Here is an 18,195-nt window from a genome sequence, read left to right as displayed (position 1 = left end):
ATCTTGTTCCTAGCAGGTCTCCACAGGCCCCAAGATGGCAGAAAGCGAACACCTAATATTTTAAATACTCCACTGGGATAAGAAATAAGAATGGCCTATAAGAAAGAACAAAATAGATGCATAACTATAAAAAAAAGCTACCACATGAAAACCAAGACTCTGGAGGGCAACACTTAGATCCTTGGGAACAAAAGGAGCCCATGTGCAACAGCCTCCTCTACCAAGAATCTAATGTTGGTGTGATTTCATAGACCAACAGTATACATAAATATAGAGCTTCTTTAAACATGATTTAACATATAGACAAACATAAAGTCTTCAGACAGTTCAGCAGGATAATTTTTACATGAGCACTGACGTTGATCTGAAGAGGAGTTAGTTGTATAGAGTAATAGTCGTGATAAGTTAAACATGGAAAGGCCACATTTACTTCCATTTATTTGGGGAAAAAGAGACAGAAGCCTCTAAATCTCTGTGTCCTTAAGAATTATTTGCATTAAAATAATTCTGGACTCCCACTGAGTAGATGAACATTAAAAACATTGATAGGAATTAAAATCAATCTCCATTTGAAGCATGCAAATACAATAATTTGGCTTTGGCTTATCTCATGCTCCTATCAGAAGATTATGATTTGGGCTTCCCTTTTATCTTCAGACAGAATTGGCTTCATTTGAAAAGCTATTGCAGCTGTGTTGGATACTGCTGAAGATTCCTAAGTATGACTCAGATGACAAATTATATTTGATAGAGTCTAGTGGGATGTGCAGAGTGGAGCTTCAATCCTGAGAATGATTAAGTTAACTGAAGACCCAACAAGCAGCTCTTGAACTCCTACAAAATGTTGTATCCTAGCCTCTGTGTCACCTTGGTAGTAAAATTCATAAAGTAATTACGCTGTTCTGGGGGGTGTCAGTGTGTTAAGTAATGAGATGAATTCCAACTTTCTATGAATTTTCAAATATAATTACAATAATTATAATGGCAAGTCATTATCATTGAAACATAAATATATAAAGACTTCATTCAGAAGGACATAATTATAATACTTCAGAAACTTTCATAGTTCAAACACGTACATTAAGGCAATTTCCAGGAAATTTTACTTGCTCAAATTTTTGTCAACCTTTAAAAGTATATGTTTATATTATATATAATATATATTTATGTATGTACATAAACATACATAGAGACACACATATAAACACACACAAACACATACGTAACTTCTCTTGCATCCCCTAAGAACGGATTCCATCATTCCGTATAAATTAATGAGTATTTACTCAAATTTTTTAAATTACAGCAATACTGGACATTACTTAAAGATTAATCATAAGCCAAAAATCAGAAAAATAGTGTTTTTTAAAATTGGCCATTAACTCTATAACTTTATTCTTTTTCTTCTCTCTATCCTTTTACAATCCCCCATTAGAAAATAGAAGAAGATTAAATTACAAACTTTTATTCACACAATTCCTAAATTGTATAAAAATATTGTTACTGCAATCAGTGACTTAGTGGAAAACATGGTGAAAAACTTTTGGAAAGTGTGTTATTCAGTTCCAGTTCCAATGAGTAATTTTGAGAGTCCTGTAACCTCTTTGAACTTTCTGTTTAATCTTGGGGTAATTTTCTGCTGCAAAATAATAAGGATAGAAGTACAAATCCTTAGGCTTAACAGCAAAGGATATAAATTTATATAGGAATACAGATATTTCATGTGTCCAAAATGATTACACTGTATAGTACACTTCATTTTACTAAATGTCAGGGAAATTTGAGTCTAGTCCAATTTTCTAGGCTAAAGGGAAGTAGTTATCAATATAATTCTATAAGAACAAAAATAAGGGGAAAATTAACTCTACCTTGGGAACTAAGAGGAAGTTAAAGAAGGGGTCTTGAAACATTGGTCAAAGTAATCACTCATAAATTTGCCTATCAAGTCCCACTGCCAATGTCATTGCCTCAATGTTGAATATCTATAGTCAGATATGCCCAAGTCCTTCAACTACAACAGGACATTTTACAACCATCTGTCTGGCTCTACTACCCACATATTGGTATTTGTTCAAATTTTTTAAAGGAAACACAACTCTTCAAATGTAATTATACCCATGTAAACTAAGTGAACTGACCCACCTCTGGGAATAGTAAAGAAAATCTGCATTGTATTTTACAATTGTTTTGTAAGTTATCCTAATTTAGGCTGCAATTCTGCTATGGATCAGTCTATGTTTAAGTGTATCTTATCACAAATACATTTTAAAGGGGCTTACAGTTACTTGAAAGCATAAAAAATATCCATAAAAACAATGCATCTCCTTGTGTTAAGGAAGAAAACCACACATGAAGCAGTACAATGGGAGAGAGTTCTCTTCCATGTGTTTTTCATGATGAAGATAATTAATTTTCTTATTGCTATTGTGGAGAACACTGCTGACATTCGCTGGCCTACTGAGTTCATCACAGCTGTGCTTATGCATCTCTCCCAAGCTCTGTTTTCTACGGAACTGGGAAAGATTTGAATTTTTGGTTGATAATTCGCCACACCCTTACTTTTCCTCATCTTCCTAGTCACTCTCTTTGTTAAGGGAGAGCCAGATTAATCAGTACTTTAGCTGGTGCAGGTGTTTAGAATTATGTTAAAACTCCAAATGCAACCCAGAGAGCAAAATGGAATGTTTGTGTGAGCTGGTTAGTATCAGTGAAGCGGGGATGTACGGAAAGAAATGTGTGTCTAGATTCACCACTGTGTGTATTTCACCCAGTTGTGATACCAGCTCAGATCCACACCCACTTAGACACCATATTAGAAAACACTTGGCATGAGGAAGAGCACTAGGATCTGGGACACAGAAATGCAAAGGACCTCCAAACATGCAGGAAGTATTGAAGAATGCTCTCAGAAAATCTGGAGTATGAGATTTCTTATTTCTGGATCTCTCATGGGTACCTGAAGATAGAACAATACTTTTATGTGCAAAATATCATTGAACTTTTCTTAATGCATGCATCAAACATGATTTTTTCTTATGAGTATAAAGAATTATAAAACTTTTCTTTGAAAAGCTAATCAAAAATAAGAATTTTAGGACAAACCAAAATACAATAGAAACTGTACATGTAATGCCTGAAATAAAGCATACAAAGCATTATTTTAAAAATATCTATTTTTCACAGTGGAAAATAATTATAATGAAGAAATTCAATAAATTTCAACTTCATTGACCGTCTAAAACAATAAGATAATGAATATACATATGCAAGTTTTTTATGTAAGTGTCAAAGACACCAGAAGAAAAATGAATCATGTTTTTGAATTGGTTTGAACACACACAAAAAATTTAAGTATAAAATGAAACTGATTGGAAAATAGAAAGATGTACATATAGCAGTCTTTTCCCCCAATATCTCCAGTATGATCCTGAAGAGAAGCTTATTTTCATAACCATTCAATAGTTACTTTTTTCTTAAGCAGTGACTCTCCAGTCTAAAATCAGAAGATGTAAGATGATTGGTCCAACCAGCTCTCTTTTCTTGTCATCAAATGATGTCATCATCATTGGGACATCTTTGTGCATTTTGTAACTGAGCCTGTAGAGAAGCAAGCTTTCCACTGTCCATGCTTATACAATAGATATTCACCTGGGGATATACATATAACATGTAAATTTAGTAAAAATTAAGTAACATGAATTGGGAGAAAGAAAGATGAAAACAAGTTTAAAGGAAAAAAGCTTTGAGTTGGGTCTTAAAGAAGTGGCTTTGATGAATTGGTGTGAAGTGGGGAGAATTTTATGTGTACATACATGCATGGAGGTGGGCATGCTTAATGTTAACATGGAAAAAATAAAATAAATGAAGGTAGTCTTGACTAGAATAGAAAAGCCTGTGGAGAATATAGAGATGAATGAAGGCATTATGGACTGGTGATGAGGGTGTTAAGAAACATCTTGCTTACTAGAAATATCTTCATACTGTGGACAATCATATTTTTGCAAAGATTTAATAAAGAACCATAAATGGCATATATCTCTTTCTCAAATATGCCCCATAAATTACTCCTTAGATTCAGAAATACATTGGAGAGCTGTGTTAATGTGGCCTGAAATGCATACTAATCTTTGTATCAATACAGATAAAATGAGAACTTCTTTTGGTGCTCTTTTGACATTCCATGTGATAAACTCTTTCTTTTCCTGTTTCTTAAAAAATCAAGACATGAAAAGGCTAAATTTTTCTCTAGAAAAATCTGTTCTGGCTTTCACAAGCAGCATAAAAATTTAAACTCTCACAAGAAATCACTTTTTACTGGCTAAAGAAATTTGTGAGAAATAGAAACAGCCATAGATAAGTATTTAACTTTTAAAATGCCATCCAAACATAGCTCAGATACTTAGACTTTGACATTTGCCTGAAATTAAACTTTCAGGACCCAGGGTGGGTGGATGAGTAGAAGGGACAAACAGGCTTTTCTTTTAGCTAATCGTTTACAGTTCCCTCTTTAAATTGAGTTAGAGTGATTCTGGCAAAATCCCAATATAAAAACCTTCTAGGAAGATCAGGTTTGCAAATTAGCCATGCCCACGCAAAGGGCACCAAGCATTTTCTCAAATGTATGCAGTTAATGTTATAAGGAAAAATAAAACAAATAAACAAACATACATTTAATTATTTCGTTAAAACTCAAGGCAGAGAGAGCATTTAGATATATATTCTTAGGTTACACAAACATATATGTGACTAAAATATGTAACAAACTTATGTGTAAACAGATGCATACAAGCTCCAGATGTGCAATTTTTCTTCCTTTGTGGGTTATGTCTCCTATAAGAGAAAAAGACATATTAATCATTTCTTTTACTGCTAAGGGGATGGGTGCTGCTCTCATATTTCAGAAAGGGGCTGGAAAGTGAGGGAAGCCAAACTTTTTCCTATTTAAGGCCAGAGCAAAGGAATCTCAGTGGCTGACTTTTATGACGGGCCCGGTGCTGAAGGGCAGGGAACGACTGATGGTGCTACTTTAACTCCTTTTCTTTTCTCCTATTTGCACAAAGAGTCTCATGTCTAATATTTAGACATGATGAGCTTTGTGCAAAAGGGGACCTGGTTACTTCTTACTCTGCTTCATCCCACTGTTATTTTGGCACAACAGCCCCAGGAAGGTGAGTAGGTACTGATTTCAAAAAAACTTTATGGGCTTTTTGTCTTTACTTTTGCTTGCGAAAAAAAGGGATCAAGGGGAAATCAGTCTCCTAAAAGATAATTTCCTTTGTTAGCTCCCCAATGTGAAGCATAGAACTGAGCGTGATGGTGCTTTTTTTATTCCATTTACTTAGAAAGAATATTGTCATTTTTGTATTTAAAAGTTTTCTAGCTGTTTAAGGTAAAAATGTTTTTGCACGAACTTATTTTCATGTTAACGGCACTGGAAACTCTTAAAATGGCTTTTAAAAGTTCCACTCCTGGATTGTTAACATCTTGGAATGCTTCCCTGGGCAGTCTGGAAGTTATTGGTCTCTTGTAATGCTTTACGCTTTCCTTTGTATGTTGGGTTCTTTGTAAGGACAGAATATTGAGCATTGTTTTCCCAACAAGATAATGCATTTAAAAAATAGCATTCATTAAGAATAGTCTAAAGGAAAATGTGATGCATTATTAGAATTACTGAATAGATTTCTATAAAATGGCAACGAGATAAAATCTTAAACCCTTTAAATGGATTCAAACTGTTCAGAATGTTTCATGGTTCCTATCTTTTTTCTATTTCAAGCACTTACATGGTTGACTAAAACATGTTTTCTAATAGTTTTGTTGTTAAGGATCTAGTGTCTTACATATGTTCTACACTTCACCTACACATGTGCACTAATAAAGAGAATATTTTAAAACATATCTTCAACAGAAATGTTTCACTTTTCTGCAAAGTAAAGATACTAGTACTGTTTGACTTCAAAAAAGTTGGTTTGTTGTATTTTCTAATAAGTGCAAACAATAATTTTCATGTTCTCATCTCCCCCAAACCACATTTGTTTTATTAATTGATTGTGTGAAAATATTCCTTTAAATTCATATGTTTCTTAGTCATGAAAATACTGGACATATTGGAATACAAACTTAAATAGAAATAAACATCTAAATGTTAAATTTGAAAGGTGCTAGAAGAAGTCATTACACATCAATTTCTATCTGCACATAAAATATTCACATTTAAACCTATAATTTTTGCAAACATGGTGTCTGGAAATTGTTTTCTTTGTTTTTAGTACCAAACATCTTTGATGTTCTCACAGGTCATATATGTAAGTAGGGGAGAAACAGCCAATGGCATTTCTTCAGTTCTAGTCAGCCTATGGCCACAAAAGAAAAGAAGCCCCCGCATTGCTTATTCCCTTCACCCCCCCATTCCTCTCCTCCCTTCCTTTCCCATCCTTCTTATCTGTCCACCCCTTTTGGCTTCTTTGCAGGTCCTCCCCCTTTTCATTCTCTCACTCATCACCCCACCTTTTCCTAGGCAAGCCCGTCTCTCCTCAACTCTCCTCCCCCTTCCTTCCCTCCCCCCTCTCCCACCCACCTCTTTTCTTTCCCCCTCTTGCCTCCCCCCCTTCTTTCCTAGAATCCTCATTCCCCACCCTCTCTTATTTCTCCCCCCTTTTCCTCTCCATCCTGACCCTCCCAGAAGATGCTACAATTCTCAGTCCTTGGCTAAGGACTCTTACCACCCCCCCCCCCACCTCAATAGATATTTACTTTTTTTTAGCTCTTAAATTCTTCTGATTTCTGGAAAAAAAAAAAAATCACAGAATGTCCATTTGTTAGAAAGACTACAAACCTTTGGTATTTAATTCAAAGACTGACAAAATATTTATAATTGCCTACTGGTTATAATTTTTTATAAGCACTATGGTAATTTTTCTTCTAAATCTAACTTTAGGGAGGAAGAATGTTTGATGCCTACATTTCTTTACATCACATAACTTTTTATTTTATTTTCCCTTTTTTTTTTTAGCTGCAGAAAATGATAAATAGCTACCGAATTTTGCTGACACATTTGTGTGCTTTTAAGTTCAAAAGAAGTTGAAAGGGATTTTGTTCAGCTTATTGTTTATGTGTGTCATGAAAAAAAGTTTAAGACTTTTTTAAGATAAGACATTGTGTTCCCTGTAGGTTTTACAAGAAAATTCTGCTGCTGGATGAGCTTTGGGGAAGTTACAGGAGGTGGCTGACTATACAGCGCATTGAGTATAGTCATATATAGTTCTGGGGTGTGGGTTTCTTATCTATGCCCTGAGAATCCCAGAGAGAAACAGCACAGCTCTAATGAACACTAACTTCTAGTCTACTCACACAAATTTCCTGGAACAAAAAACATGTCCTCGCAGAGAATTGTGAAAGTTCTATTTAATTCGTGTATTTTATTCCACCGATGGAGAAATGTGGTCTGTTTTATATTTCCTGTAGTTTATAAACATGCCAAATTTTAAGCACAAAGACTCACCACCTAGTGGCTGACAGAGTTACATAACCAATGCCAATATAAAGGTTACACACAGCTGGATTACCTATTTTATAATGAGATTTTAAAATATTACATGTATAAATTTCAAATATTAAATATTACTTTCCTAAGAAAATAAGTATATTACTGGTAACACATTGCCAAATACATATACTCACACAATAGTAACCAGATTTAAAAACTGTTTGGAAATGAGCTTGATGTTATGGCCATTTCCAAAATTCCACATGTAACTATTCCACATATAATATATACTGACTTTTTTTGAATATTTTTCAAGTTTCTGATGTAGTCTTTATTTGATGTAAGTATTTTAACACCTCTTATTAGATAGATAAAAGGGTAGATATTAAGTAATATTGCTTCATTGGGGCAGAGAGAGATAAACTACATTTTAATTAAAAGTGTTCTAACTTTTGAGCTTTTATTTTGCTATTCTGATAATTCCACTGTACAATGAGCTGTGGGCCTTTAATTGTTTTAGAATTATAAAACTGTAAGTGGACTCAGAATCAGTTCCTTATTACAGGTTATGAGAGTCTATCCTGTTATGTTTAAAAAGAGAATTTGTAACAGATCACGTAGCATTCAAGTTTGCTGGTTTGTATTGCCCCTATAATGAAACATACATAACTAATGGAAAAAAATCTAGAATAAAAATCAATAGAAACAATTATACTCCTAAGAGGAGAGAATGCATAATTGCTCATGTTTCTGTGTCAGGCATCTAACATGGATTTGGTGCTTCAGTTGAGATTACACAAGAAGCAAATGACAGAGTTAAGGCTAGAACCAAAATTCTGTTCAATTGTAGGTAATTAGAAAAGTATATATATTAAATTCAAAGTATATGAATTTTCTTAGTTTTGTAACTGTCATTGAAAAGAGATACTGAAAAATTATACATTGTCCTAGAAAATACATGAGCCTATGCATTTCTAAAGGTTAAAAAAAAGGTAGATTTTTTTATGTTAAGCACCCCACTTTGAATTAGTAAATCTATTTTTTAAATAAGTGGCTTACTTATAATTTAACCAGAAATCATCTTCAGTCCTGTAATATAAATTCTAAGTAAAGCATCAATACAAAATATTGTTTTCCATTTATAACTCACATTTCCTTACCACCTCCAGAGTAGTGAACATCAGATGGTTTAAAGGTCTGTAAGTAAACAGATATGCTGACTGAATTCTGGAATTAAACATCTCAGTATTGTAGGAGCCAGCAAATCCACTGAAACAATTCTGAGAAAGAAGGAAAGAGTGTAATTATGTAGTTTTTAATTAATGAAGATTCCTGGATTGGCATCTTATCTACAAGCTTATTTTTAAAAACCTAGGACCATTTGCTGTAAGTTTTCCAGGGGCAGAGTTGAGACTTTAGATAGCTCCTCAGAAAAGTCCCTGTTCCACACCTACAGAGTTGCAGGCCAGGCCTTGAATTGCCATTCAGAGCGAAGAGTGCCACCTACCGAAACCCCATGGTTTTCATTGTGGATGACTTTTGTGCCAAGTTCCAAAGTTTTGTAGCCCAGTTCTTTCATTTTGCAACATCAAATGATATCACCGTCTTGAAATGATTAAGGTGGATTGCTTAAGCCTTAAAGTTTTAAACATGAAAGATGTTATTGCCTTTACTGGACATGAAGAACATTTGTAGTTTTCAGGTCTACAATAACTTTCTGGAAACATCTCAGTGGACTGTTTCTTGTAAAACAGTTTTCCCTGGAAAAAAGCTCAGTCCCACTGTTTTCCACACTGAAAAGAGGGGAGGAGGGGAGTCAAAAAAACCCCCAGAGTTTTCAAAGGGGAAACTTTGCCTGTTTCATGTCAAGATGACAATGGAAAAAATGAGATAGATATTCTTACACAAATCATTTGTTAACTGTAGTTTGGGGAGTTACATTAACCACTAGAATGTCTGTCTGTGCCTAATGAAAACACAGCAGAAGTGGATTCCTTTCAGATTAACTAACGGATCCCTTGTATAACTGAGGTCAAGAGCTGCCATTTAAAATGTAATCTTAACGAACAACAGGCAAAGTTCAAATAGCATAAAAATTAACATGCTCAAAAGATGGAAGATTCAAAGATAAAGGAATTAGAAACTATTAAAAATTCAATTTGCTTTTAAAACACATTCAGAAGTCACTGCTTCAGTAAAAATGGCATTTACTTTCCCAAAACTTTGTTTCCTATAGCATTTGGTGTGGAGGATGGCAAACAGAGACTATGTTTCTCAAGTTAATTAAAATCAGAGAAAGACTCCTGGGAGCTGCACAGGGTGTCCATAATGTCTCAGGTTAGAAGGGAAGCATCTACTGATGTTAGAGGTTCATTAATATGAATTACCTAGTACCAACTGCATTTTCTGAAAATCAAGGTCTTAGTGTGACATCCTAATAATGTTTTTGACATTAGACACAGAAGCCTTATCTGATTTTTGTTGCTGTTGCTGTTGGAATCCTCCTTTTCTGTACATAGTAAAATGTATACCAGGTTTTCCAGTCACATGTGAATCTTACTGGTGGTCTGGATGTCATTAGGGTGGCCTTGGAGATGTAACTTTTTTCATAAGGTCAGGAGAAAATAAACAACAGAATAAAACTCCAGATGTTAACTTCTTGGTTTGAGACTGGATAGGAAAGATATTCTGCAGAAAACTGGTACCCCTCTAAAAAAAAAAAAAAAAAATCTGTCCTTTTAGACTCTGATTTTAAGCTTGCAGGGTTTAGAAACCACAAAGGGATAAGGCTTTGAAGTTGGCACCTTTAATCCTATCCTGCCCTTGAAGCTGCAGAAAGGGAATGGAACATGGTAGTTGAGAGTATCAAATGGAGAGGCAGGTTTCCTAGGTTCAAATCTCAGCTTTACCCTTTACCATATAACCTTGGGAAAGCACTTAATGTCTCCGTGTCTCAGATTCCTCATCGTAAAATGAAGACCATGATAACACCTCCATCATAAGGCCTTTGGAAAAAGTAAGTAAAATAAATATGCAAAACAGAACAGTGGTTACCCCATAGGAGATAGTGTACAAGCTCTGTCTTATATGTTTTACTAACACTGGAAAATAAAATTACTGTAAGGAAGAAATTAAAGTACTTAGTAACTTGGTGATAAGAAAGGAAAGATATAAAATTTTGGTTAAGAAATACAATATTTAAAGATGTTTGCCAACTATAAGAGAAGAAACTGTATATATTTTCTTAAGAATCCTTACAATTTATCACTAATCTGATTATATTACAATGCAATTGCTAATTGTTAGATATATGATACTTTTCATGCTAATTCTCTAATTATTTTTATTTCTCACAGAACAAAATATTAATCACCTTAAAGGAAATTTCTAATTGGAGACATAAAAATCATATATTTATAAAAAATAAATTTTTTTTTAAAAACTAGAAATGATGATCCCTAAAGTTCTTTAGTGTTTTGGTGAGGACAAGGATTAGCTGAATCTGCCTGGCCCATGCAACCCACATTTTAAAATTGAAATTTTCCATCTATGTAGGTCTATAGGTCTTTCCTTCAAAACCTTTTTTTGGTTAACTATCATATTTAAAGATATTCCAACAAATCTATAAGCAGCAAAAACATATTTAATAAAAATATATGTTCTCTGAACATTAGTGTCATTTAAAAGCCAAACATGTTTCAGTTAGAAACTATATGAACTCCATATATGCACTTACAAAATATTCAACTTTCTGAAGTAACAGAAAATAATGTCACAATAACTTACATATCATATCTATCAGTAAAAAGAGAAGAGAAAAATATTAAACTAGTCACTTGAGCTAAATTAACAATTTGGATACCTTAGAGAATATTATTTTTACTACAAAAATGGAGTTAAGATAAAGGTATTTTGCATTATTTTTTACTCACAACAATAAAATCAGCATGAATTAACATTTGAAGAATGAAAACAAAATGGAAAGATTTAAACATATCTAAAAGTATTAAATTATGTTACTTGGTTTTATTTTTCTCCAAAGTTCCAAAACAGAGAGCTAGGAAATAAAAGAAGCTAAGAGTAGATTACATCATATACTAGCTTCATTTTGTTTTGTAATTTAGATCCCAGTAAGGAGATTATATAGTCCAATGAGTTGCTTGTGTGACCATAAATAAATTTATTTCAGGACAGTACTTTGTAAAGACACCAGAAACATCAAGTGACATGAGAGGTGTAGTTTAAAATTAATTACAAATTGGAACAGGGGACTTAGTTTAAGTGATTACAATAAGGGAAGTAATTAGAAAACCTATTACTTGTCCAGTAGTAAAAATGAGATTATTTGCTTTTTACTTAACATTTGTTGCAAAAGAATTTATCTTTTTATTTTTATCAAAGTAGCTCTGAATTTAGATGTCTAAGGAAAGAAGGGAGCAATACATCTGTAATACTTTCAACAATAAAGATAATTTTTTTTTAAAAAGGGGAGTAATATGAGATGACTATTATTTATGAATCCCATTTTCTATTCCATTTCTAACTGCTGCAAGTGGCTAACTGGAACATTTTATTTCCCTTGAAAACAAACTTGTTTTTTCCTTGACTCTGCATGGTTTTCCCATGTACAACTAGGCTATCGTACCAAAACTGAGGGCCATGAGACATCTGTGTAAGAGTTTTAGCTTCTGGGAGAACACACTGCTAACCATACTTTGTCATGCACAGAACAAGAAATTAGAGGAAGCTGCACAAAAGTCACCATTTTTTCAACAAAGTGACTGAGGTAATGTAACAGAGAAAAGTCTGTTTCTATAGAGAAACAAAGCCACCAGTTTCTACAGGAGCTGACTTTTCAGGAGAGCCAAATTTCTTTCACATGTCTGTGAAATAAGTTATGGCAATACATAAAACTGCATTAATTCTTATTTTTCAAGCCTTCCACCTTTCTTTCATTACTTAGACCAATATCACTTTTTGAAAAAGAGAGGTACTCTAAAATAACTCAACCTTTATATTGAGACCTCTGTGTTTTAAAAAGCATAATGCATATGGTTTCTAATAAAATTTGGGAACAGAAGGCTGAATAACAGTTGTTGTTTATATAACATTGGGTTTAATAAATTCCAACAAATTTGTTTACAGTTTCAATAAGCCAGTATTGTGCTCATATATTTAGTAGTTTGCAGAGCAAATGGAAAATACTTATTTCTAGTGATATGATACCGTCAATGGGACATAAACAGGAGGATGTATACACAAGGGGAAAATATGTTAATTTTAAGACACTTTAAGAACATAGGAAAATAATATATTTAAAATATGATATACTTGACTTTAACTTAAACTGTTATCCTCATTTGTCTTTAATATGTCATCAGTATTCAATTACTAATTTTTATAATAGGTCCTGTGTTAAACATAGAAAGATATTCCTGACCCAGAGACAAAGAGCTGAAAAAATCATTAATATAAACCAATAGCATTTCCCCCCTAGCTTTATTGAAGTATCATTTGACATGAAATTGTGTATATTTAAAGTGTAGAATATGATGATTTTATATATATATATATATATATATATATATATACACACATCATGAAATGATTACCACAATCAAGGTAAGTAATGCAGCCATCACCACACAGTTACCTTTTTGTGTGTGCATGGTAAAAACACTTACGATCTAGTCTCTTGGCAAATTTCAAGTATACAATATGATATTATTACCTGTAGTCGACATTCTCTACTCTAGTGGTATTCTCAAGGGGGCTGGGAAGCCAGCAATCCACATTATTAATAGGGAAAGCTTGACCTAAAATGAATCTATTAGAACATTTCATAAAGTTAATTTAGAGAAAGTTTTTAAGAAAAGGTAACCAATGCAAAGATCGAAGAAAATATTTCATGCAATTTTATTAAACAGGCTTCCATCTCATTAAAACTTTCAGATTTTTCCTGGAAAAACAGTAAACTTAAGATGCCAGTTATGTTTAGAGAACAGTGAGTTTAATGCCTAGACCCTCATATATTACTGTTCGTAATAATATAAAAAAAGTGTACACTTCTTAAGCATGTCTTTCTTAACACCTTTTAAACGGGCCTACCTCGTTTGCATTAGGTATACATTTGACATTCAGTATTTCTGCTCACTAAGTATAAAGGAATGATTCTTTAAAAGTTTAGACAATATTTCTTCCCAATATTCTCATATATCTGTTTCAAACATGAAGGAGGAACTAGAATGACTTGCCTACTTAAAATTGCAATAAAACAATCATGAGTTCTTTTATTAGCTCTAAGCCACATTGGGTAATTGTAACACAAAGTAAGAAGGAATTTTTAAACTTCTTGAATCCATCAAGGGTGTTGTACAGGATCAGGAAAGTTGTATCTGCACACGTAAATGGAAGCAGGAAGGGAGGCAATTTCAGGAGGCTGTAGAGTCTGTAGGTTCTGAAATTCTCCTCTTCTATAGACTTTTACTAAACCAGCTAAATCTGTAAACCTAAAGCATTTAGCACAAACCTAAATCATTATTACTTCAGATATGGAGGGGATATAGAAATGGAAACTTAAGAAGGTGGTCTTCATAGCTGTATGTAGTATCTAGATATAAAAATCTCAGGACACACTCAAAGGCCTTTTGGGAAAGACAGCAATGTGGTTGTTAACAACTTACCTCCTTCAAGGAGGCCTCTTTCAGCAGACATTTTAATGCCTTGGCTCTGAGAAAATAAAATAAAATCTCACTTTTTAAAAAAATACGAATACTGAACAGTAAGTGCATCATTCGTTGTCTGCAAAAGTTTTTGCAGATATTTAGAAACCTCTTACTTATTTACTCAATACTGGCAAGCTGTCATAGTGATCCTCAAGAACTGAAGTTGTATTTAACCACAACCACAACTAATGCTTTAAGAATTGAGACCAGGTTTTATTTTGGCAACCCCTAAGCTGATTCATTGGTAATAGCTGCTGAAACAGTCTAAAATTTTGGTTGAAGCAAATTTTTGACCATTTTAAGCTTTAAATACACATGATCATGATTAATATTTTCCTATTATTTTTACTTATTCCTTACCAATATTTGTTTTAAAAAAACACCTTTTTTATAATTTGGAAAACTCTTCACATCCATATAAGATATCCAATATATTATGTCATATCATGTTGACCTACTAACGCCCAACAGAGCTAGCAGTGATATTCAATATATACAAAAGCTTAGTTAAAGCTTCCCCAGGATTCTGGAAGAGTGTTGCTGCCAAGAGCAGCTGAGTTTTCCCCTGAATTTCTCAACCAAGTTAATAAAATATGGAAAGTGTTCAGAGGTAGTGACAAAATTATCTTTATAGTTGAATGCTCCCATCTACTGTTAAAGCAAAGAATAGCAATTGGGTCAAAAAGCTTGTTTTCAATTGCACAATTAAAAAATGTTTAAGTGTTGAGTGTGTGATTTGCGTTGGTGTTAAATCCTTACTATAAATGAAATTAAAATGCTCGCTGGCCTTAAGAAAGAATTACTATGCTGTGCCAATGTGATATCAATAAACAGATTTGTTGTTGCAAGCAGTCACTTGCTACTTAGAAAATTATGTAGGAAGAATATGATATTTTTGGTAACTTAATTTGTGGATTTTTTTTTTCATAAGCATGCTCATAAGAAGATACTAACAATTAATCAAAGGAATGCATTATTTATTTCAAACTAGCTCTACTTTGGCTATTGGAAACAGTCATGACAGTAAAATGAAAATCACATTTCATCTTATTTTCCAGTTATTGATGGAGGATGCTCCCATCTCGGCCAGTCCTATGCAGATCGAGATGTCTGGAAGCCAGAACCATGCCAAATATGTGTCTGTGACTCAGGATCTGTTCTCTGCGATGACATAATATGTGATGACCAAGAATTAGACTGTCCCAACCCAGAGATCCCATTTGGAGAATGTTGTGCAGTGTGCCCACAGCCTCCAACAACTGTGAGTATAAAGAAAATCTGTACATCTTCAAGATTTATATTTGAATACACAACTAGTTCCTATATTACGGGAGTCTGAAAGGGAGTGAAAGTAATGTCTGTCTAACAATCATGGCAGTGTTACAAGTAAAAGGTGAACATTCTGGTTTAAAACTAGAGATTGGGTGTGATCTGGAATAAGAAATAAATATGCACACTGGGGCACACTTCATGGGAAAGCTGTTCCTATGTCTTTTTAATCTGTATTTTTTCCACTTATTAGCCTACTCGCCCTACTAATGGTCATGGACCTCAAGGCCCCAAGGGAGATCCAGTAAGTAAACATTCTTCAGTGGAATAACATTTGTTCCTTGAGTAGTTTGCTTTCCCCCCCCCCAATAGCTTTTTTATATTTGAATTTTCATCATTTATACATTTTCTTTGATAGCACATATTTAAATAATGACACAAAATAACTCAAACTAAGAATCTATCATTGTACATGTAAAGATTCAAGCTTCCCAAACTTTATATAATGTCTTCATCCCCATTATCAGTTTTTAAAAATAAAATAAAAGTCAATATAAAGGAATAAATGACATTGAAATTATGCATATGATTTAGTTTAAAAGGTATATATTCCCAAGAGAATGTATTATTTATATTGATTCCTCATATTGTAAAGTAGAGAAGCTACAATTTAATAATGATTCTGAATCACTAGGACTATTCACTGTTTTATTAATTTTTATTTATGATTTTTTTAGGGCCCTCCTGGTATTCCTGGAAGAAATGGTGATCCTGGTCTTCCAGGACAACCAGGTACCCCTGGTTCTCCCGGCCCCCCTGGAATCTGTGAATCATGCCCTACTGGTGGCCAGGTAATAAATTTCTGGACAAAAAGATTCCCTTGTTAAAACTACCTACTCACTTCCTTTTATTTAGCCTGTATTACATCTCTTTTGTGGGTTCCTTATATCTATTTTCTGACATAAAGTCAGAAATTATAAGCATTAAATTCTTATTTAATGCTTATAAATACTGGGAGCAATTTTAAGTGTTTTATAAGTATTTACTCTTCCTCATAATGCTAATGCTATTGCTACTATATCTACAAAATTTCCCAACTTCTCAGCAGGCATATAACATAAGCACTATGTTTGAGAAATGAACCATCAACTCTCCAAAGAATTAACCTAGAGAATTTAGGAATTGCTGCAACTGTACCTATTTCCCTTAATCCCAATGGTAAAGATTCTGAAAGCTTGAATGAAAAGCACTTGAGCTGTGAACATTCCGCATTGACTTTAAGTCAACAGGATTATTCAAGCACATGTAACTACTTTTGCCAAGCCTTCACAACACAACCTGCTCCTCTTGAAAAGTGTGGCAACCAACTAACTCTGTGTGTAAAACAAATAACCAAACAGATAAAGAAAAAAAAAGTTCTGCTGTGTTGGAGTAAGGAGAAATTTTAAAACACATACACAAATCACTATGAGTTTTTTAAAAAAATATTTTCAAATATCAATTCAACGAGAAACAAAGAATATCACCTAACCTTCTTATCCTGGGACCCCACAGAGCCATTGCTAAACTTACAATTCAAAATAAAATAATCTCCAAAGAAATTCAATAAACAAACAAGCCTTTCTCTTATTCTTGTGCTTATTTTCTATGCAGATATTTGTTTTGACATGAATCTGTTCCGCACATTAACCAAAAGCCAGGGGATATGTATTTTACTTGTATCATTAACTGTTGCAAAAATAATTTGACTTCTCCATTTTTCTGCTTAAAATGAGAACGTCAGATTATATGTGCTCTGAAAGCTCTTTTGGCCTCAAACACTCTGTGATCCTGTTTCTAATGCTGTGGCTATCTCTTAGAAATATTTTGAGTAAGAGCATACAGGAACAAATCATTTGGGATTGACATTGCATGCAGTTAGGTGAAGGATTACAATGCAATGATTTCTGTAGAATAGCTAAAGCTCTAGAGAGGGGGTGTAAGCAAGATAATTGAACAATGTGCACGACATCCTCTGGCATGTGGAAAGCTTCTCTCCGTGAATGGTAGATGTTTCATGCACTTCCTCTAAATGCTTTTGGAAAGAACTATGATCTATATATCAAAATGATCATATGTGTCTGGTCTTTTTGCTACAGAACTATTCTCCCCAGTTTGAGTCCTACGATGTCAAGTCTGGAGTAGGAGGAGGGGGAATTGGAGGCTATCCCGGTCCAGCTGTATGTACAAGTGTTTCTCAGTGTTTTAGAGCATTATTTAGTCTTCCATTTTGCTAAATCTTGAATGGTTGTTCTTCTAGCAATATAATATTATAACATAATTGTAAAAAATAGCTTGTTATCTATTAAGGATGGGGAAGGAAGTGGTAGGATTATCATGATCCTTCCATCCTAACTAATTTTTCATCACCTCTTCTCATTTCATGCCTGTTTGGCCACTCGTTTCCTTTTTATACAACCACATACTGGGGCCCACCTGCCTTCGTGCTTAGGTCTCACACTCATATATTCTTAATTTTAACCAAATGTTGTTAGTTTTTACTGCCACTTTTTCTCTTTCTCACCTAATTTTTTTCAGAATCTTCTTTTATTGTCTTTTATTAGTTAAACACTACTTTCTAGATGACATGTTGAGTGATGAATGTCTAATATCACAATCTGTCTCAACTCAGGTCCTGGAATCAAATACAGTTTTTTCCAGAATTCATCAAGTCTT

The 18,195-nt window shown here is 33.7% G+C and overlaps 1 protein-coding gene across 1 annotated transcript in view; it reads left to right on the top strand.

Annotated features, from left to right (window-relative positions):
* The first annotated feature begins 4,950 nt into the window (after positions 1–4,950).
* Positions 4,951–18,195, top strand: part of COL3A1 (collagen type III alpha 1 chain) — a 40,421-nt gene continuing 27,176 nt past the window's right edge. Inside the window, exons 1-5 of the mRNA XM_016214109.2 lie at positions 4,951–5,168; positions 15,270–15,472; positions 15,734–15,784; positions 16,218–16,331; positions 17,619–17,699. Coding sequence (XP_016069595.2) covers positions 5,084–5,168; positions 15,270–15,472; positions 15,734–15,784; positions 16,218–16,331; positions 17,619–17,699 — 534 coding nt within the window. The 5' untranslated portion in view covers positions 4,951–5,083. The remainder of the gene's footprint in view (positions 5,169–15,269; positions 15,473–15,733; positions 15,785–16,217; positions 16,332–17,618; positions 17,700–18,195) is intronic.

Source organism: Miniopterus natalensis, chromosome 8 (genome assembly GCF_054644295.1).
Source record: "Miniopterus natalensis isolate mMinNat1 chromosome 8, mMinNat1.hap1, whole genome shotgun sequence".
Taxonomy (NCBI): Eukaryota; Metazoa; Chordata; class Mammalia; order Chiroptera; family Miniopteridae; genus Miniopterus; species Miniopterus natalensis.
Note: the sequence above shows the minus strand (reverse complement) of the source record. Positions and strands in the feature narration are given on the sequence as shown.